Source organism: Microcaecilia unicolor, chromosome 5, assembly GCF_901765095.1.
Source record: "Microcaecilia unicolor chromosome 5, aMicUni1.1, whole genome shotgun sequence".
Lineage (NCBI taxonomy): Eukaryota > Metazoa > Chordata > Amphibia > Gymnophiona > Siphonopidae > Microcaecilia > Microcaecilia unicolor.
In genome coordinates this window covers 311,073,735-311,089,690 of record NC_044035.1, presented here as the reverse complement: position 1 = coordinate 311,089,690, position 15,956 = coordinate 311,073,735, and the positions used below count along the sequence as shown (strand labels likewise).

The window sequence follows — 15,956 nt, the reverse complement described above, 5'->3', positions numbered from 1 at the left end:
CGTGGGAGGAGCCAGCATTCATAGTGCACTGGTCCCCCAGACATGCCAGGACACCAACCGGGCACCCTAGGTACATAGCTCCATTACCTTATGTACTGAGCCCCCCAACCCCCCCCCCCCCCCAAAACCCACTACCCACAACTGTACACCACAACCGTAGCCCTTACAGGTGAATGGGGACACCTAGATGTGGGTTTTTGGTGGGTTTTGGAGGGCTCACATTTACCACCACAAGTGTAACAGTAGGGGGGGATGGGCCCTGGTCCGCCTTCCTGAAGTGAACTGCACCCACTAAAACTGCTCCAGGGACCTGCATACTTCTGCGATGGACCTGAGTATGACATTTGAGGCTGGCATAGAGGCTGGCACAAAATATTTTTTAAGATATTTTTGAGGGTGGGAGGGGGTTAGTGACCACTGGGGGAATAAGGGGATGTCATCCCCAATTCCGGTGGTCATCTGGTCAGTTCGGGCACCTTTTTGTGGCATGGTTGTAAGAAAAACAGGACCAGGTAAAGTCGTTCAAGTGCTCGTCAGGGATGCCCTTTTTTTCCATTATGGGTCGAGGATCCCATGTGTTAGGCACGCCCAAGTCACCCCAACGTGAACTTTGGCCGTCCCCACGACGGAAAGTAGTTGAGGATGGCCAAAATCGGCTTTTGATTATGCCAATTTGGGCGACCCTGTGAGAAGGACGCCCATCTTCTGATTTGTGTCGAAAGATGTTTTGAAATTAAGCCTGAGAATCTCATTACTGAGAATCTAAATATTTGTGGTTTGATAGAGTTGTATTTTTAGATATCAATTAAGGTAAGCCAGAGATCTGACCTGTTCTGGCTTAAAAAGTAGTTAGTAGTAAATACAGCTTAGTATTTTGTTCTTATGTGTGTATGATATAATTACCTATGTATAAGTAAGTATAGATTCATACGATAAATCTAAACAGTCAGTTGGGCTAATTATGAAAGCCATTATCCCAAAAGGTAGAATAGTTCGTTGAACAATATTTTTTCTTTATTGAACAAACTTGGAAATCTGTGTTGTCTTTATGATAATAGCACAAGAAATAAAGGACTGACAGATCATCTCAGCTGTTGTTTTATGCTCTCTGAACAGTAGTTAATTTTAGTCAGTTTTGTGCGCATATGATTGTGCAATTTTGTTTATACCCAACGGATAGCGTGTCTCTGTGTAGTGCTGAGGAATAGTTTATGACCTCTCAAGTATAATCATGAGAATTACAAGTTCTTATCAAGATATCCTTGCTTAATTGAAACTAGTCTTAAGCAGTAAAAATAGGTGTAAAATAAACAATTTCATATTTTAGAGATGCAATATATAAAGTGGGAACAGCAAAGCCTGTACAAAGTAGGAATAACAGAGTCAGTGTGTGAACTAGTAAGCGAACCCCTAGTTTCCTTAGCACAGTTAATAGACTTGGAGGGGCATTTTCGACCGGAGATGCCCATCTCTAAGGGCGGCCATCTCCAAGGACGGCGCCGTGAAGGGGCGGGGCCAACCGTATTTTCGAACGAAATGGGCGGCCATCTTTCGTTTCAGTAATACTGTTCGGGCCGGCCAAATGTCAGAGATGGCCGGGTTTGAGATGGCCAGCCTCGGTTTTCGCTGATAATGGAAACCGAGGCCAGCCATCTCAAACCCAGCAAAATCCAAGGCATTTGGTTGTGGGAGGGGCTAGCATTTGTAGTGCACTGGCCCCCCTGACATGCCAGGACACAAACCGGGCACCCTAGGGGGCACTTCTAAAAATTAAAAAATAAAAACAGCTCCCAGGTGCATAGCTCCCTTATCTTGGGTGCTGAGCCCCCCAGATCCCCCCCCAAAACCCACTCCCCACAACTTTACACCATTACCATAGCCCTTGTGGGTGAAAGGGAGCACCTGCATGTGGGTACAGTGGGTTTTGGGTGGGTTTTGTAAGGCTCCCAATTTCCACCACAAGTGTAACAGGTGGGGGGATGGGCCAGGGTCCGCCTGCCTGTCTACTGCACCCACTAAAACTGCTCAAGGGACCTGTATACTGCTGTGATGGACCTGAGTATGACATTTGAGGCTGGCATAGAGGCATAAAGTTGTTTTTTTGAGGGTGGGAGGGGGTTGGTGACCACTGGGGGAGTCGGGGAGGTGATCTCCGATTCCCTCCGGTGGTCATCTGGTCAGTTCGGGCACTTTTTTGGGACTTGGACCTGAAAAAAAAGGGACCAAATAAAGTGGACCAAATTCTCGCCAGGGACGCCCTTCTTTTTTCCATTATCAGGTGAAGCCGGCCATCTCAAAGCACGCCCCCGTCCCGCCCCTGTCCCTCCTTCGCTACCCTACCGAAACGCCCCCTTGAAGTTTGGCCAGCTCCGCGACGAAAAGCAGTTGGAGCCGGCCAAAATCGGCTTTCGATTATACCAATTTGGCCGGCTTCAGGAGATAGCCAGCCATCTCCCGATTTGTGTCAGAAGATGGCCGGCGATCTCTTTCGAAAATAAGCTGGTTAATGTAATCAGTTACTTAAATAATTGTGTAACAATTAAACAACTCCGTAGAGTAAACTTACATGATCAAGACTAGGCATTCGGTCCTGTATCAAAGTCCAAAAGATTTCCCATTTTATCTTCACCATAAAAGTTAGTAGGAACTCATCATGCCACATTCAAATCAAATCAGAGGACCTATGTAAAAAAAAAAAAAAAAAGTAGTTGATGCCAGAGAACGTGGTACGGGCGGTTAGCTTGACGGAGTTTAAAAAGGGGTTAGATAGATTCCTAAAGGACAAGTCCATAGACCGCTATTAAATGGACTGGAAAAATTCCTCATTTTTAGGTATAACTTGTCTGGAATGTTTTTACGTTTGGGGAGCGTGCCAGGTGCCCTTGACCTGGATTGGCCACTGTCGGTGACAGGATGCTGGGCTAGATGGACCTTTGGTCTTTCCCAGTATGGCACTACTTATGTACTTATGTACTTATGCTAATCTGTCTGGACATAGTTAAAAGACCATTTATAAAAATGTGGGGCTCCATCCATTTGCTGTCAGCCTACAAATGAAAAAGTCAAAGGCTACAGTGATTCTTCCTCTGAGCAAAGTTCACACCAAAAGCAAACAGGGGAATCATCTACTCATCCACAAAATCAAAGAGAACCCCAGACTAATGTCTAAATATTTACCGGCTCTTCTAGCTGTGAAAGGAATGATTAGGAAAGGAGTGGAAAAAATGAGAATGTTATAATGCCTTTATATCGCTCCATGGTGCAACCAAACCTTGAATACTGTGTTCAATTCTGGTCACCGCATCTCAAACAAATATAGCGGAATTAGAAAAGGTACAGAGAAGGGCGACGAAAATGATAATGGGGATGGGATGACTTCCCTATCAGGAAAGGCTAAAGTGGCTAGGACTCTTTAGTTTGGAGAAGCGGTGGCTGAGGGGGAGATATGATCGAGGTTTATAAAATACTGAGTGGAGTGGTACCCATGAATCGCTTATTTACTCTTTCCAAAAATACTAGGATTAGGGTGCACACAATGAAGCTTCTAAGTAGTAAAAACCAGAGAAAACATTTTTTTTCACTCAATGTGTATTTAAACTCAGAGAATGTAGTAAAAGCAGGTAGTTTAGCAGGGTTTAAAAAAGGTTTGGATAATTTCCTAAAAGAAAAGTCTGTCAGCCATTATTACTGTTTTGGGATCTTGACAGGTACTTGTGATCTGGATTAGGCACTGTTGGAAACAGGGTACTGGACTTGGTGGACCTTTGGAATGTCCCAGTATAGCAACGATTATGTTTTTATGTTCATGCATCAACCATTGGGAAGAAACTGAATGGGAATAGTTTCATGGCAGAATAGCCAGGAAGGGACCACTACCACTATTGTTTAAAAAGAACATTGCTGCTTACCTCTGGTTCCCCAAATTGTGTTAGAAAGAAGGATGTGGGGCCAAAGGTTATGATGTGCCTATTGACGTATGAAGACAAGACAGAGCCTGAGAAAGAAAAATTGAGTTGCTTGCCAATTATGTTACCATGCCAAGAAATTAGCCTGTAGTCTAAAATTTACTAATAAAAGACAGCTGGAAGGGAGGGCAGAGACTACTGTGATTTGCAGTTGTGACAAGCTCTCCAAATCCAGCTTTAAGATAATTATTCACTTGTAATCTGTATTATGTTTTATTTCTGGAACACACCTTGGACTCTGAAACCTAAGAGCCAAGGTAAGGGCAAGGAGTCCCCCAGGTTCTACCAGCCATCGGAGCAACTCACAAAAGTTCTGGAATAGTGTTTTCTGGAGAGAGAAGCCAAAAATGTAACTTTCAGGTCATCATAACCACGATTTTGTTTGACAAGAACCGATCACTGCTTTCCTGATTGTCGAGCATTCTGGTAGGGGCATCCTGGTGTGGGACTGCTTTGCTTCATTAGAGCCTGGGTGACTTGTTTTCATTGATGAAATCATGAGTTCTGCTTTATATTAGAAAATTATAGAGGAGAATGCCAGTCAGGGCATCTATCTGAGCTGAAGGTAAGTTGAAAATAAGTCACGCAGCAAGACATATAAGTAAATCTACTCCAGAATGGCTGAAGAAGATGAGATTTTGTGTTTTGGATTGCCCAAGCCAAAGTCCTGATCTAAACCTGTGATGAATTGTTGTGGTAAGACCTGAAGCAAGCTGTTCATGCAAGGAAGCTCTCAACTGTCAGAGCTTTTACTTATTTTAAAATACTTATGGGCCCTTTTACAGAGCAGTGGTAAGCCCGACATGAGCTTACCGCTCGCTCTTCCGGGACTACTACAACCCTGGAAATGGCTTGCGCGGCGATAACCTGGCAGTAATTAGGCATCGCTGTGCACTGCCCGGTTAGCGTGGGAGCCCTTATCGCCACCTCAGTGGGTGTCAGTAAGGGCGCCCTGCCATATTGCCACGTGGCCATGTGTGTCTGTGGGTTTTTTTACCTGCTGCAGTAAAAAGGGCTCTGGTTCGTGGGAAAAATGGCCTCCTTGCCGCTAACACAGGTCCCATTTTCCCATAGCTTGGTGAAAGACCCCTTAGGGCCCTGTTTATTAAGCCATGCTGTAGGCACACACACTTTTTAGCACACACTGATAGATGCCCATTATATTCCTATGGGTGTGTCTAGCATTAGTGCACGCTAAAAAGTGTAAACAGGGCCCTTAGATTTGACCAATCCAATGTTCTTAATGGATTGCAACCAACATACATGGTTAATAAACAAATACAGATTATACGTATACAGTCCTTTTCATGGCCAAAATTTGTGAAGAGCAATGTGAGATTCATGGGAGCTAATTTTTCAAAATGATTGGGGGGGGGGGGGTGCTAAACCCAATTGAAATTAGCCATCCCTGGACATAGTTAAGGAGTTTGCTCAATATTGGGGATGCTAAAGCATCCACAGCACCCGCAGAGCTGGCTCCTATGGTGAGAGATTGATCAGCAGTTACAGAAAATGTTTAGTTGAAGGTTTTGCTTTGCTGCTTGTGAATGCAATGCCAACTACTGAATGAAGGGTTCATATACGTTTTTAAACACGATTACTCATTGTGGAATCTTTTTGTTTGAATAAATGATAAAAACATCTTTTTCGCAGCTATTTATTTAATGGGGTTATTATTCTATCTTATAGTTTAGAATTGTTTAAAGTTGAAATTGTTCTAAAATGCAAGACCACCCTTGGGGGTTTAAACTTTTTCTCAGCACTGTATGTATGAAATATTCTTTTGTGTGAGTAATCTATTTTGTTCATGTTTATTTTTACACTCTAATGCAGTCACATAATGTATTCGAACCTTTCAGCACCTCTCAGGAACCCTATTGCATTAAATAAATACTGTATATCTAATTTTTTCTGTGTCAAGAAATTTAATGCAACGACAAAGAATCTAGCTGTCCTTCACATTCTGTTATGCACTGGCAGTCTAGCCACTGTGGTCATGAGATTTATCATCTATTTTTATAGCATGCCATTACTTTGTCTACAGTAGAAAGCATGGAGATAAAAACAATAATGCATGTTAATTTTAATAGACTGCATAAAGGTTGATCCTATTATCCTCGTTATCCAATTCATCTAACTATGACCATCTACCTGAATGTATTTATTTTCCGCCCATTCACTTTTCAGGGACCCCTGGAAAATGATGTGATGATCCATGTTGCCCTGATAGCAGAAAGTCAACGGTATGTCATCAACTACCATTAAAAGTACTTGTTTACAGGGAGGTGCAGATGACAAAAAAATGTTATCCAAAACATTTAAGAGCATAAGTATGTGAAAAATTGATTTTGTTTTGCATGCTCAGTGAAAAGACACAGGGGGCAAATTTATAATCCATTTTTTCCCGTAAAACATTGCTTTATATGTGTAAATGGGCTTATCTAACATTAGATCATGCTTAAAAAAGTATGCATATTGCAAACCTGCATTTGTATAGAAGCCATGTTAACATGTGGGAATTTGGGTGGGGGGTGGGCAGAATAATTTACATTAACATTTAATCGTGGTTGAGAGCAAGTGCTTTCAATGGAGGCACGATTTCTGCAAAAATTCAGTCTCTCATGAGTCTTGTAAAAATAGGCACGTTCTTGCCACCCTATTAGTACTAGGTACTTTACTGTAAAATTACCCTCAGAGGGCCCTGTTTACTAAACTGCGCTATATGCACGCTACCTTTTTAGCATGCGCTAATTAACGCTAGAAACACCCATACGAATATATAGGTTGCTCTAGCATTAGCACGTGCTATTTTTTGCGTGTGCTAAAATTTAGTGTGCCTACAGCGCGGCTTAGTAAACAGGGCCCAAAATGTGGTGATAACACAATGCAGTCATCGTCATCATCAAGTGCTATATTTAATACAGAAGCTGGCATCTATCGTGGCTTTCAGTTTTTGATTGTGTTTAGCTTTTAGCTTTACTTTAACAGTGGAGTGGAGGAGTGGCCTAGTGGTTACAGCACCAGTCTTGACATCCAGAGTTCACTGGTTCAAATCCCACTGCTGCTCCTTGCAATCTTGGGCAAGTCACTTAATCCTCCATTGCCTCAGGTACAAATTATATTGTGAGCCCTCCAGGGACAGGGACATACCCAGTGTACTTGAATATAACTAACCTTGAGCTACTACTGAAAAGGTGTGAGCAAATTCCAAACAACTAAATATATAAATAGCTCCTGGCATCACCTTTTGTTGTTCCTCTTTTTCGCTCTGTCTTTTGTTCACAATTATAGGAAAGGTAAATTTCAAATTCATATTCTTGGGTAAAATTGTGCATTGCCCAAGAACATGAACTTTTATAAAATTGACTACCCCACCATATATGGGTAAAAGAACATATGTGATGTTATTTTTTTCTGAGTTTGTGAGTGTAAGGGAAAGGGTTCCTGGGGGCAGGGCTGGGCTGGAATTTGGAACTCAGTGCATACATTAGAATTTGCAAAAGCATGTATATGCCTTTACTCAGAAAAGGTATCCATGTAAACTATATATAAGGATCCATTTCCTGGGATAATTTTCAAAATAAAAATGCATGCATGCTTTGAAAATCCAGCAAAATTTGCACTAATTACCCCTGATATGGAGTAATTTTATAATAATTAATGCACACTAATGCCATTAATATATAAAAATGGGCCCTGTGGCAAATAGCACATGTTAACTGTTAGTTCACTTAGGTGTTCGTTTACTAGTTTACCACTAGAACCTCTGAGTACATGAACAGCAAGTCTCAGCAATATTTACGGCCAAATCGTCTGTCAGGGTCTTTTGCCTCCTATCATCTCATGCAGCCTTTCATTTGATATTGTATCTTTCCAGCTAATCTTCAGAATTCTTTTATGACAGCACATGTATTGTCTTTAAAATTTATTTTCTGTAAGTCCAAGTTTCATATGGCTGTGCCTGTTTTACATTTGTGTTGTAGCTTGCAGGTTTTTCTGAATACATACGGTATCCAAACCCAGACTCCCCAGCAGGTTGAACCCATTCAGATATGGCCTCAGCAGGAACTTGTGAAGGTAAGCAATTCTAACTTCTTAGTTTCTACTAATTATATATTCCATGATTTTATGTTAAATAAACAATATCCTTAACCTGCACTGTGTACAGAAGATGATCTTCATGATCTCATAATGAGTTAATTTAATAACAAATGAAGGGCCCTGTTTACTAAGCTGCATTATAGGCACATTAGCATTTTTAACACTTGTTAACCTTGTATGTGCCTACAATATCCTTATAGGCGCCTACACGGTTAGCGCGCATGGTAATTGTAGGCACATTAAAAATGCTAATGCACCTTAGTAAACAGGGCCCTAAAATATGTGGTAGGTCAAGGAATGCCTGGAAAATTGAAATCGGGGATGATGAGCAGAAGAGAAGGAAAATGATGGCCTTTTACAATATAAGTCCAAAATTCTGGATGCCAGAAATCTGGACCACCTGAGAATTTGGTCCCTTTAACATCTGAACCACCTGAGAATCCAGACTAAAATGCTGCACACCTTCTCCCTCCCTCCTGCATGATCTGGCATCTCTCTCTCCACTCCCAGCCTTGCCTGCTATGTCAGGCTTCTCACAGAAGCACAGGGTTTGTGAGCCCTTGGACCACTGCCGTGGAGCGGCAGTGGCAGGCAAAACCATCCCCAAACCAGAGGCAAGGCAGAACAGGACTGGGACCCCCGGACTGGAGTTGCAGCAGAGGCAAACAAGCTGGGACAGGCAGAGCAGGAACAGCTAGACTTCACCTGCGCTTGACCGCTGTTCCCCAGGAGTTGAGCCCCTGGGTGCAGGCAGCCAGCAGGACTTACAGGACAGGGCAGGCACTGGATACCAACAGGAAACACACAAGAGAGTCAGGACTAAAAGCTGCCAGGCAGCCACTAAGACAGAAACACAGACAAGTGAGAGACAGGACTGAAAGCTGCCAAGCAGCCACTAAAAAGGAACACAGACACAAGACAAGGAAATGCAGACCAGAAACTGGACAAGGAACTAAGCAATAAAACCAAAGCTAACTACACACAAACAAACTAGAACCAGGCAAGAAACTCAGACTAGAACTGGACTAGGCAGAAGTGCACAGAGCACACCCATATACCAGGGGCCTTAGACGATGCAAAGGCAAACAGAAGTTTCCAGGTGGCTATAAAGCCCATCAGCAGCTGAAGTTCAGCTGCAGGAATCACAAGGCAGCTACGGGTGCTGTTCAGGTACAGACAAGAAAAGCAAGTCTGGCAGCCTGGAAGATCCGGACCAGACTGGGCTGAAGTCTGGAACGTGTGACAGTTCATAGCAGCCACTGGTTCAGGCCACCAGAGGGCGAGGTGAGCATAGACAAGGAAACAGTCACCACCATGACATGCTGCTCTCTCTTACTCCCCTGCCCAAACCCCATGTGTACCTTTTCAAAAGTATGCATGTCTTCCGTGCTGCAGACTTACAAGCTGCATCTGGCCTTCCGAAAACAGGAAGCTGCATCAGAAGGGGCGGGACAGGTCAGAGGGGAAAGGCCCATTGCAGGCTGGAGGCAGCCTGTTAGTAAGTCTGCCGCTGGCACTGCAGCACAGAAGACTTGCTTACTTCGAAAAGGTACACTGGCGGCGAGGAGGGAAAGATAGCCATGGACAGGACCGGGAGGGGAGGGAGAGATGCCAGACCATGCAGGGAGCAGGGAAGGAGGACATAGCCACAAGGGGATCTGACCCCCTCCTTTGGGTTCTGGCATTTTCTTAAGCTGCTGAGACAGAGATAGGGTGGTGTTGGATGTGGAAGAGAGACAGAGAAAGAGAGAGACATTGGATGGGAAAAAGAGAGAGAGAGACGCTGGATGAGGAAGAGGGGGAGAGAGAGACGCTGGATGGGAAAGAGGCGCATTGAGAGAGAGATGCTGGGTGGGGAAGAGAGACAAAGATGGGGTGATGCTAGATGGGAAAGGGTGACATACAGAGAGAGGAAGAGACACTGGATGAAACATTCTGTATTTGTTAATGCATAAACTAACAAAATTTGCCTCTTCATATGTTCTTTATTCTTCCTTAAATTTGAATTTTAAAAGTACTGCCTGAGAATGCAGAAAATCTGAAAATCCAGACTGACCCAATCTCCGAGCAGTCTGAATTTTTGGACTTGTACTCTTTTACATCATGTGACACCCCCCCCCCCCTTTAGCTGTAGTACCATGAGACTACCACTAGGGATCAGCAGTACCATTTGGAACTAGGCACCAGCTGGAGCAGAAGCAACTAGTAATTGTTTTTACCCCTGGTCCCTAAGACCACCAGGGACTAACTAGGATAACCCAGGGAAGCCTATGATAGGGAAGGTCTTCAGAGGGTCCTGGAGGGTGGAATATAGATAAACAGTGTGTCTTCTGGGGTGGGGGCTGAAGGGCAAGGGGGGCACCCAAAGCCTTCTTCTATTTGTGCAGCTCTGGCCCCTTTAAGATGGTGCCCAGGAGCATCAGGCCACATGTTAGCAGCCTGATGCTCCTGGTCAGGAAAAATAATGCCAACGTTAACTGTTATTCTTCCATAAATAATGCACCTTGAAGAGTTCAATGTAAACTGTGTTATTCAATTTGAATGATAATGAGGTGCAAGCATACATATCCATGCTTTGCATATAATCGTTATTCATCCCACGATGACTTACACTAATGTGCATTATGGTAAAATAACACAGTTTTGCTGTTTAGCTTGTGTTAATTAGCAAATGTCATGCATTATTCTCTTATTACTCATTAGTAACTACCACCTGAGTACAGATATAATAGAAGTTTATAAAATGAGAGGATGCTACAGGAAACTAATGACAAGCAGATTGATAACAAAATGTGGAAAATATCTTTTCATATAGCTCATAATTAATCTTTGGAATCTGTGGCTGGAGGATATTGTGATGTTTGGGCAAGTTCCTGGAGAAAAAGTCCATAAAAATATTAGCCAAATAGATTTTGGAGAGCCATTGCTTATAGAACCAAATTTTAAAAATTGTTAGAAAAAGGTGGTCTCACAATCATACCAAGCCCAATACCAGACCACTACACCAAAAACCCAATCACATGATTAGAAACTCCTAGGTATTAGTCAATAATTAAAGTAATTAAAAAAGTTAAGTGGAGAGAAAAAGCCTCAGACCCAAGTCTGGAACTACTTATGTTCTCACTTGAGAACATATACTCAGGCTATTGTAAAGAAATATATTTATGCTCTCAGGAAACTAAAAGCTGTAAGGAACTATTTTGACTGTGCTGAGCTTAAGATCAGCACAGCCAGAGACTGTGTACTTCCATGAAGCTAACAATTAGCAAGAGTGCTATGGCACTGATGAGAATGACTCATAGATAAGACGACCCAGGAAATATTTTGAGCTTTTAGCTTTTTGTCCAATCCTTGAGTTTATCCAGATTAGACTACTGTAAAAATGTTAGTACTGGTTGTACTAAAATCCTTCTCTGTCATCTACAATTAGTTCAGAATACAGCAGTTCATCAAATTTATAGATTGAGAAGATACTATGAAAGCTTTCTAGTCTAAGTTTACACTGGCTTCCATTAAAGGCACAAATACAATTTAAAGAAGGAATATCAGTTTTTAAGATACTGATGCGCGAAGCTCCAACTTATCAAACCGATCTAGTCACTTTTCTCCATGATTCAAAAAACACTCGTAATACTTTCAGTCTATGGCTCATAAGTTGATGTCTGTAAAGCAGTTTTACCAACTCTCTGTCATACCAAACGGTGGCAATTTGGAGCTCCATACCAACTGCTGCAAGACTTTGTAGAAACTATTTGGGGTTCCGGAAAAAACTAAAAAACCTATCTGTACTGTAAATTTGGTTTATCAAGCAATATTTAGTACCTTTCGATTATTGATTTCATAGAACTGGCATTCCTAGACAAATTGGTTCTAGTCTTTAAAATTGTAATCCGCCGTGAACTGTTAAGGTATTGGCAGAATATAAGACTGGAATGTAATATAATGTAGTCATTTGGATGGTGACTGTGAAAACCATAGGGGCCAATTACTTTTTTGGAAGAGTAGCAAGGAATATAGCTATGGAAAAAGGACCCAAAATTCCTCTCTAATTTTCAACTTAAGCTACAGAGAGCCATTTCTATTTGGGTTCAGTGACAGGATGTTTCTGTATTTGAACCTTAAAAATAAGCAGACTTTCACTTTCCCTACTGCAGATACAGGAATATTGAGGGGTAAGATCAGCAGTAACAATCTTAACTATATGTAGTATTGGCAGCCACAGTTCATGTGTTTTAAGCAGGCCACTAGAGAGAGTGTGTCAAGGAGATCGTTGTTGGTGATGAAGGGACTTGGAGAGATATTAATAGGAAATTGCCTATGGGCAAAACTACTTTTGTTCAGTATCAATTTTTTATATGTAATCCTCCTGGAAGTGCTTATAACAATGAACACTTAGTGCAGCTGGAGAAAAATAGAACATTTTGGGTTATATTTGTGTTTTGGTTTGTTTTCTGTACATTTCATATTTTATTAAAAAAGTTTGAACTCAAGAAATTACAGTGATCTGTATATATTAAACTATTAAAATGGAAGGAAGCACATTTTGATTTTGCATAGTTTTTTTATTATTATTATAATGCACTATGAAAAAGGTTATATTATGTATAGTTTTTAGATGTAGATGTTTTTGTGCACTTAAGTGGAATGTACGTTGAACTGAAAATTCTGTTTGCAATCAATAGTAGTAAATATTTAGTTGTAGCCCTATGGCTTGGAAGCAGTGGGGTTCAATTCTTGGGTCAGAATTCTTCTCCTCTAGCAAACCAAGACTGGGGATGTTTTGGGAATAAAATACCTTGACAACTAGTAGCCAAATGCTCCTAAAGAAGCATGGTTGCATGATCTTTGACCAAGAATCAACATCATCACGACAGCCAACCTGAAAGAGAAGGGATGTAAACTGGGGATAATATACTCTTAAGTAGTTGCAAATGAGGGATTACAGCCCCTTTTCTGATTCAACGGGGCTACAAAACTGAGCTATTAAATGCTGAAATAAGTTTGGTTCTTTTTGTGTGTTGTGTTCACTTTTTGCCTCCTTTCTCTTTCCAATGAAATCAGAGTTAGTGTTCAGATCCTGGTTCTGTTTTGAGATTTCATTCGTCATGTGTGAATTATTTTTTATACCAACCACGAAAAAAAACTGGAATATAAGGATATATCATGTGACAACCATCCAAAACATAGCTTCATGCAATGTTTAAATATACAAATAAATATATTAATGTTTGTAAAAATGTTATGATGAGCAATTATAAAAGGAGGAAAACTTTACCCAGGAACTCATTGGCATTTGTTGTTGTTATTGTTATGGGAGGTTTTATGACCTTTGATTGACAAGTAAGCTTTATTGGAAGTCAAAGTGAGTGTGCTTTCAGGGGTTCTTTTACTGCACTGTGGGAAAAAGGGCCCTATGGTAGCAGTGGGGGCTTTTTTTCCTGCACACCAGGGCCATTTTACCACAGTGGGTAGAAAGTCCCAAAAAATGGCTACGCGGTAAGATAATTCTTACCGTTTGGCCGTGTGGTGGGAAGTAATTACCACCACCCATTAGAGCTCCCGCGGTAACCCAGCGAGGGCAGTGAGCTGTGATGCCCGATTTCCATCTGTTTACCGCCATGCTAGAAAAAAATTAAAAAATTCCAGAGCACCAGAAATGGCGTGCGCTAGACCCAGAACTACTGGTAATCGTTTTGATCCGGCAGTAGTTCATATTTAGCATGTGATAAGCACATGTTGAGCTTACCACTGCTTTGTAAAAGACCCCCTCAGTTATCAGGCTTGTGTGAGGTTCTTTCCTTCCTTTTCATCCAATATTGTTTTCACTTTTGTTTGAATTTATATGGTGTGAAAAAAGTTTTGCTTTTTGTAGCATTTCCTTTCTGGGCCTGCAGTTTTTGCCATTAATCCACCAGTGTTTTGATTATCTAGTTTGAAATATTACTTTATTCTGTTTCTTACAGGCTTACCAACATTTGGGTGTCAATCACAAACTCGGACTATCTGGAAGACCTGATAGACCCATTGGATGCCTTGGAACATCAAAGGTCCCTGCCACAAAATGTTTATTTTAACAGCTGAAAAATCTTTGCATCCTTCTTAATTATACAGTTGATTCAGAAAATAAATAATTGTGTTCATTGCAGAAGCCATATGCACTTGAAAGTATATCTTTTTATGGGGCTTCCCACACCTGTGCTGATGATCTACCAACTTTTAAGATATCCATAATACACATGAGGGAAGTTTGCATATAGTGGTTTTCCAAAGTATGCAAATTAATCTTATGCATATTCATGGTGATCATTCAGAAAGCCAGACTGACTGTGGGGTCACTAGGGCAGGTCTAGAAAGCACTGTTCTATGATGTGAAGGCACTGAAAAAGCAGAGGCAATGGGTGGTGACTTGCCAGATAGCCAAATAGTGAAGCAAAAAAAAAAAAGTCTTAAAACGTGCCTTCTTTGTCACTTTACACTTGTGAGTCGTTGGGCAGCTTGCTACACTTCTTTACTGTATAGTTCATTGAACTGTTCTTGACCCACCCTTTGCTTTAGATTTAGATTTAGATTTATTATTTACAGCTCGCCCTTATCCAGGGCACAGTACAAAATATACACACATAGAATACAGAAATCACACAGACCTAAAAAAATAGCAAAATATTACAGACTCAAATCTACTTCATATCCATAAGCATGCAGCAAGAAGGTCTCAAGCACAACTTTAAACGTAACCAGCCATGTCGCTTTTCAGTCATTCATGCAGTTTGGCTGCACTGCAGTAACTGAATTATTACAATTTATATGACACATTGAGTGCTTTGTTGAAGGAAAAATGTAGAAATTCAAAATGGTATTGTAAAACTGTTATAAATTCGCTCAAGCACATCTTTATATGTCTTTGGTGCACACCTGGAAAAACATGGCAGTATTTAATAATGAATAATCATTCTACTAGTGAAAGCACCTTAATCAAGCTCACTTTAGAGGAAAAGACTGTCCACCAACAAGCAGTGTGATTAGCCAAACAAGTGGGTGTTATTTTCCAAAGGAGATGTTTACCTAAGCTTATAAAAACCTAGAACAGGTAGAGACAAATCTGGTCCTCAAGGTGCTGCAAGCTGGTTGAGATATTTACACTGAATATGCTCAAGATACATTTGAGTGTATTCTCTCCATTGTATGCAGATATATTTCATCCATATTGATTTTGGATATTAAGAAAACCGAAACAGCTTCCAGTAATTGAGTTGCCTACTTCTGGCCAACAAGTCTCTTCTAAGTAGGCATTGGAGTTTAGAGCAGCAGCTGCTGCTGAATAATCTCACAAAATCAATCTTTCAGGTCAAGGATTAGGCGCACACATTTCTAGCTTGTCTTGCTACCACTTTTTTGTGGTCTTATGCTGTTGACAATTCTCTTTTTTTTGTCACCGTTATGGGTCTTGTGAGTCTTCTCAGTTGCTTAATAGGTTTTGTCAGAAAATGTTACATTTCTTTTATGATGTCAACATTGCTGCCCCAGAATATTTTCATCCCAGTGACTCTTTGGCAGCTTTGTGCTGGCTTTCTTTTCAGCTGCAATAATTTTGTTTCGTTTCAAGCCAAAAACTTCAAGTGGTACCCCTCTTACCATCAGACAGTGTCCAAAACAGATTGTCACAGGGAGCATATTTACAGATTGTGACTTGATTATAATATCCCTAGTTATGGCATCTGTACTAAGATATCTTCCTAGGACAGGCCTCAACAAATTTTTATTAAATCTAGGAGCCAGCCCCAAAACTTAGGTCTTAGAAGCTGGCTCCTTTCTTGATTCTCCTTTCCCACTCTTCCAACCTTGTCCCCAGTGAAGTTTGGTGGGGGGTTGGAATCCCCTCCCAGATTAACA

At 41.3% G+C, this 15,956-nt stretch overlaps 1 protein-coding gene across 3 annotated transcripts in view; it reads left to right on the top strand.

The window, feature by feature from the left end:
* Window positions 1–15,956, top strand: part of PHKB (phosphorylase kinase regulatory subunit beta) — a 435,362-nt gene that overhangs the window by 337,534 nt on the left and 81,872 nt on the right. For all 3 annotated transcript variants that reach the window (XM_030204379.1, XM_030204381.1, XM_030204382.1), the window contains 3 exons: window positions 6,153–6,208; window positions 7,949–8,042; window positions 14,030–14,113. In XM_030204379.1, coding sequence (XP_030060239.1) covers window positions 6,153–6,208; window positions 7,949–8,042; window positions 14,030–14,113 — 234 coding nt within the window. The remainder of the gene's footprint in view (window positions 1–6,152; window positions 6,209–7,948; window positions 8,043–14,029; window positions 14,114–15,956) is intronic.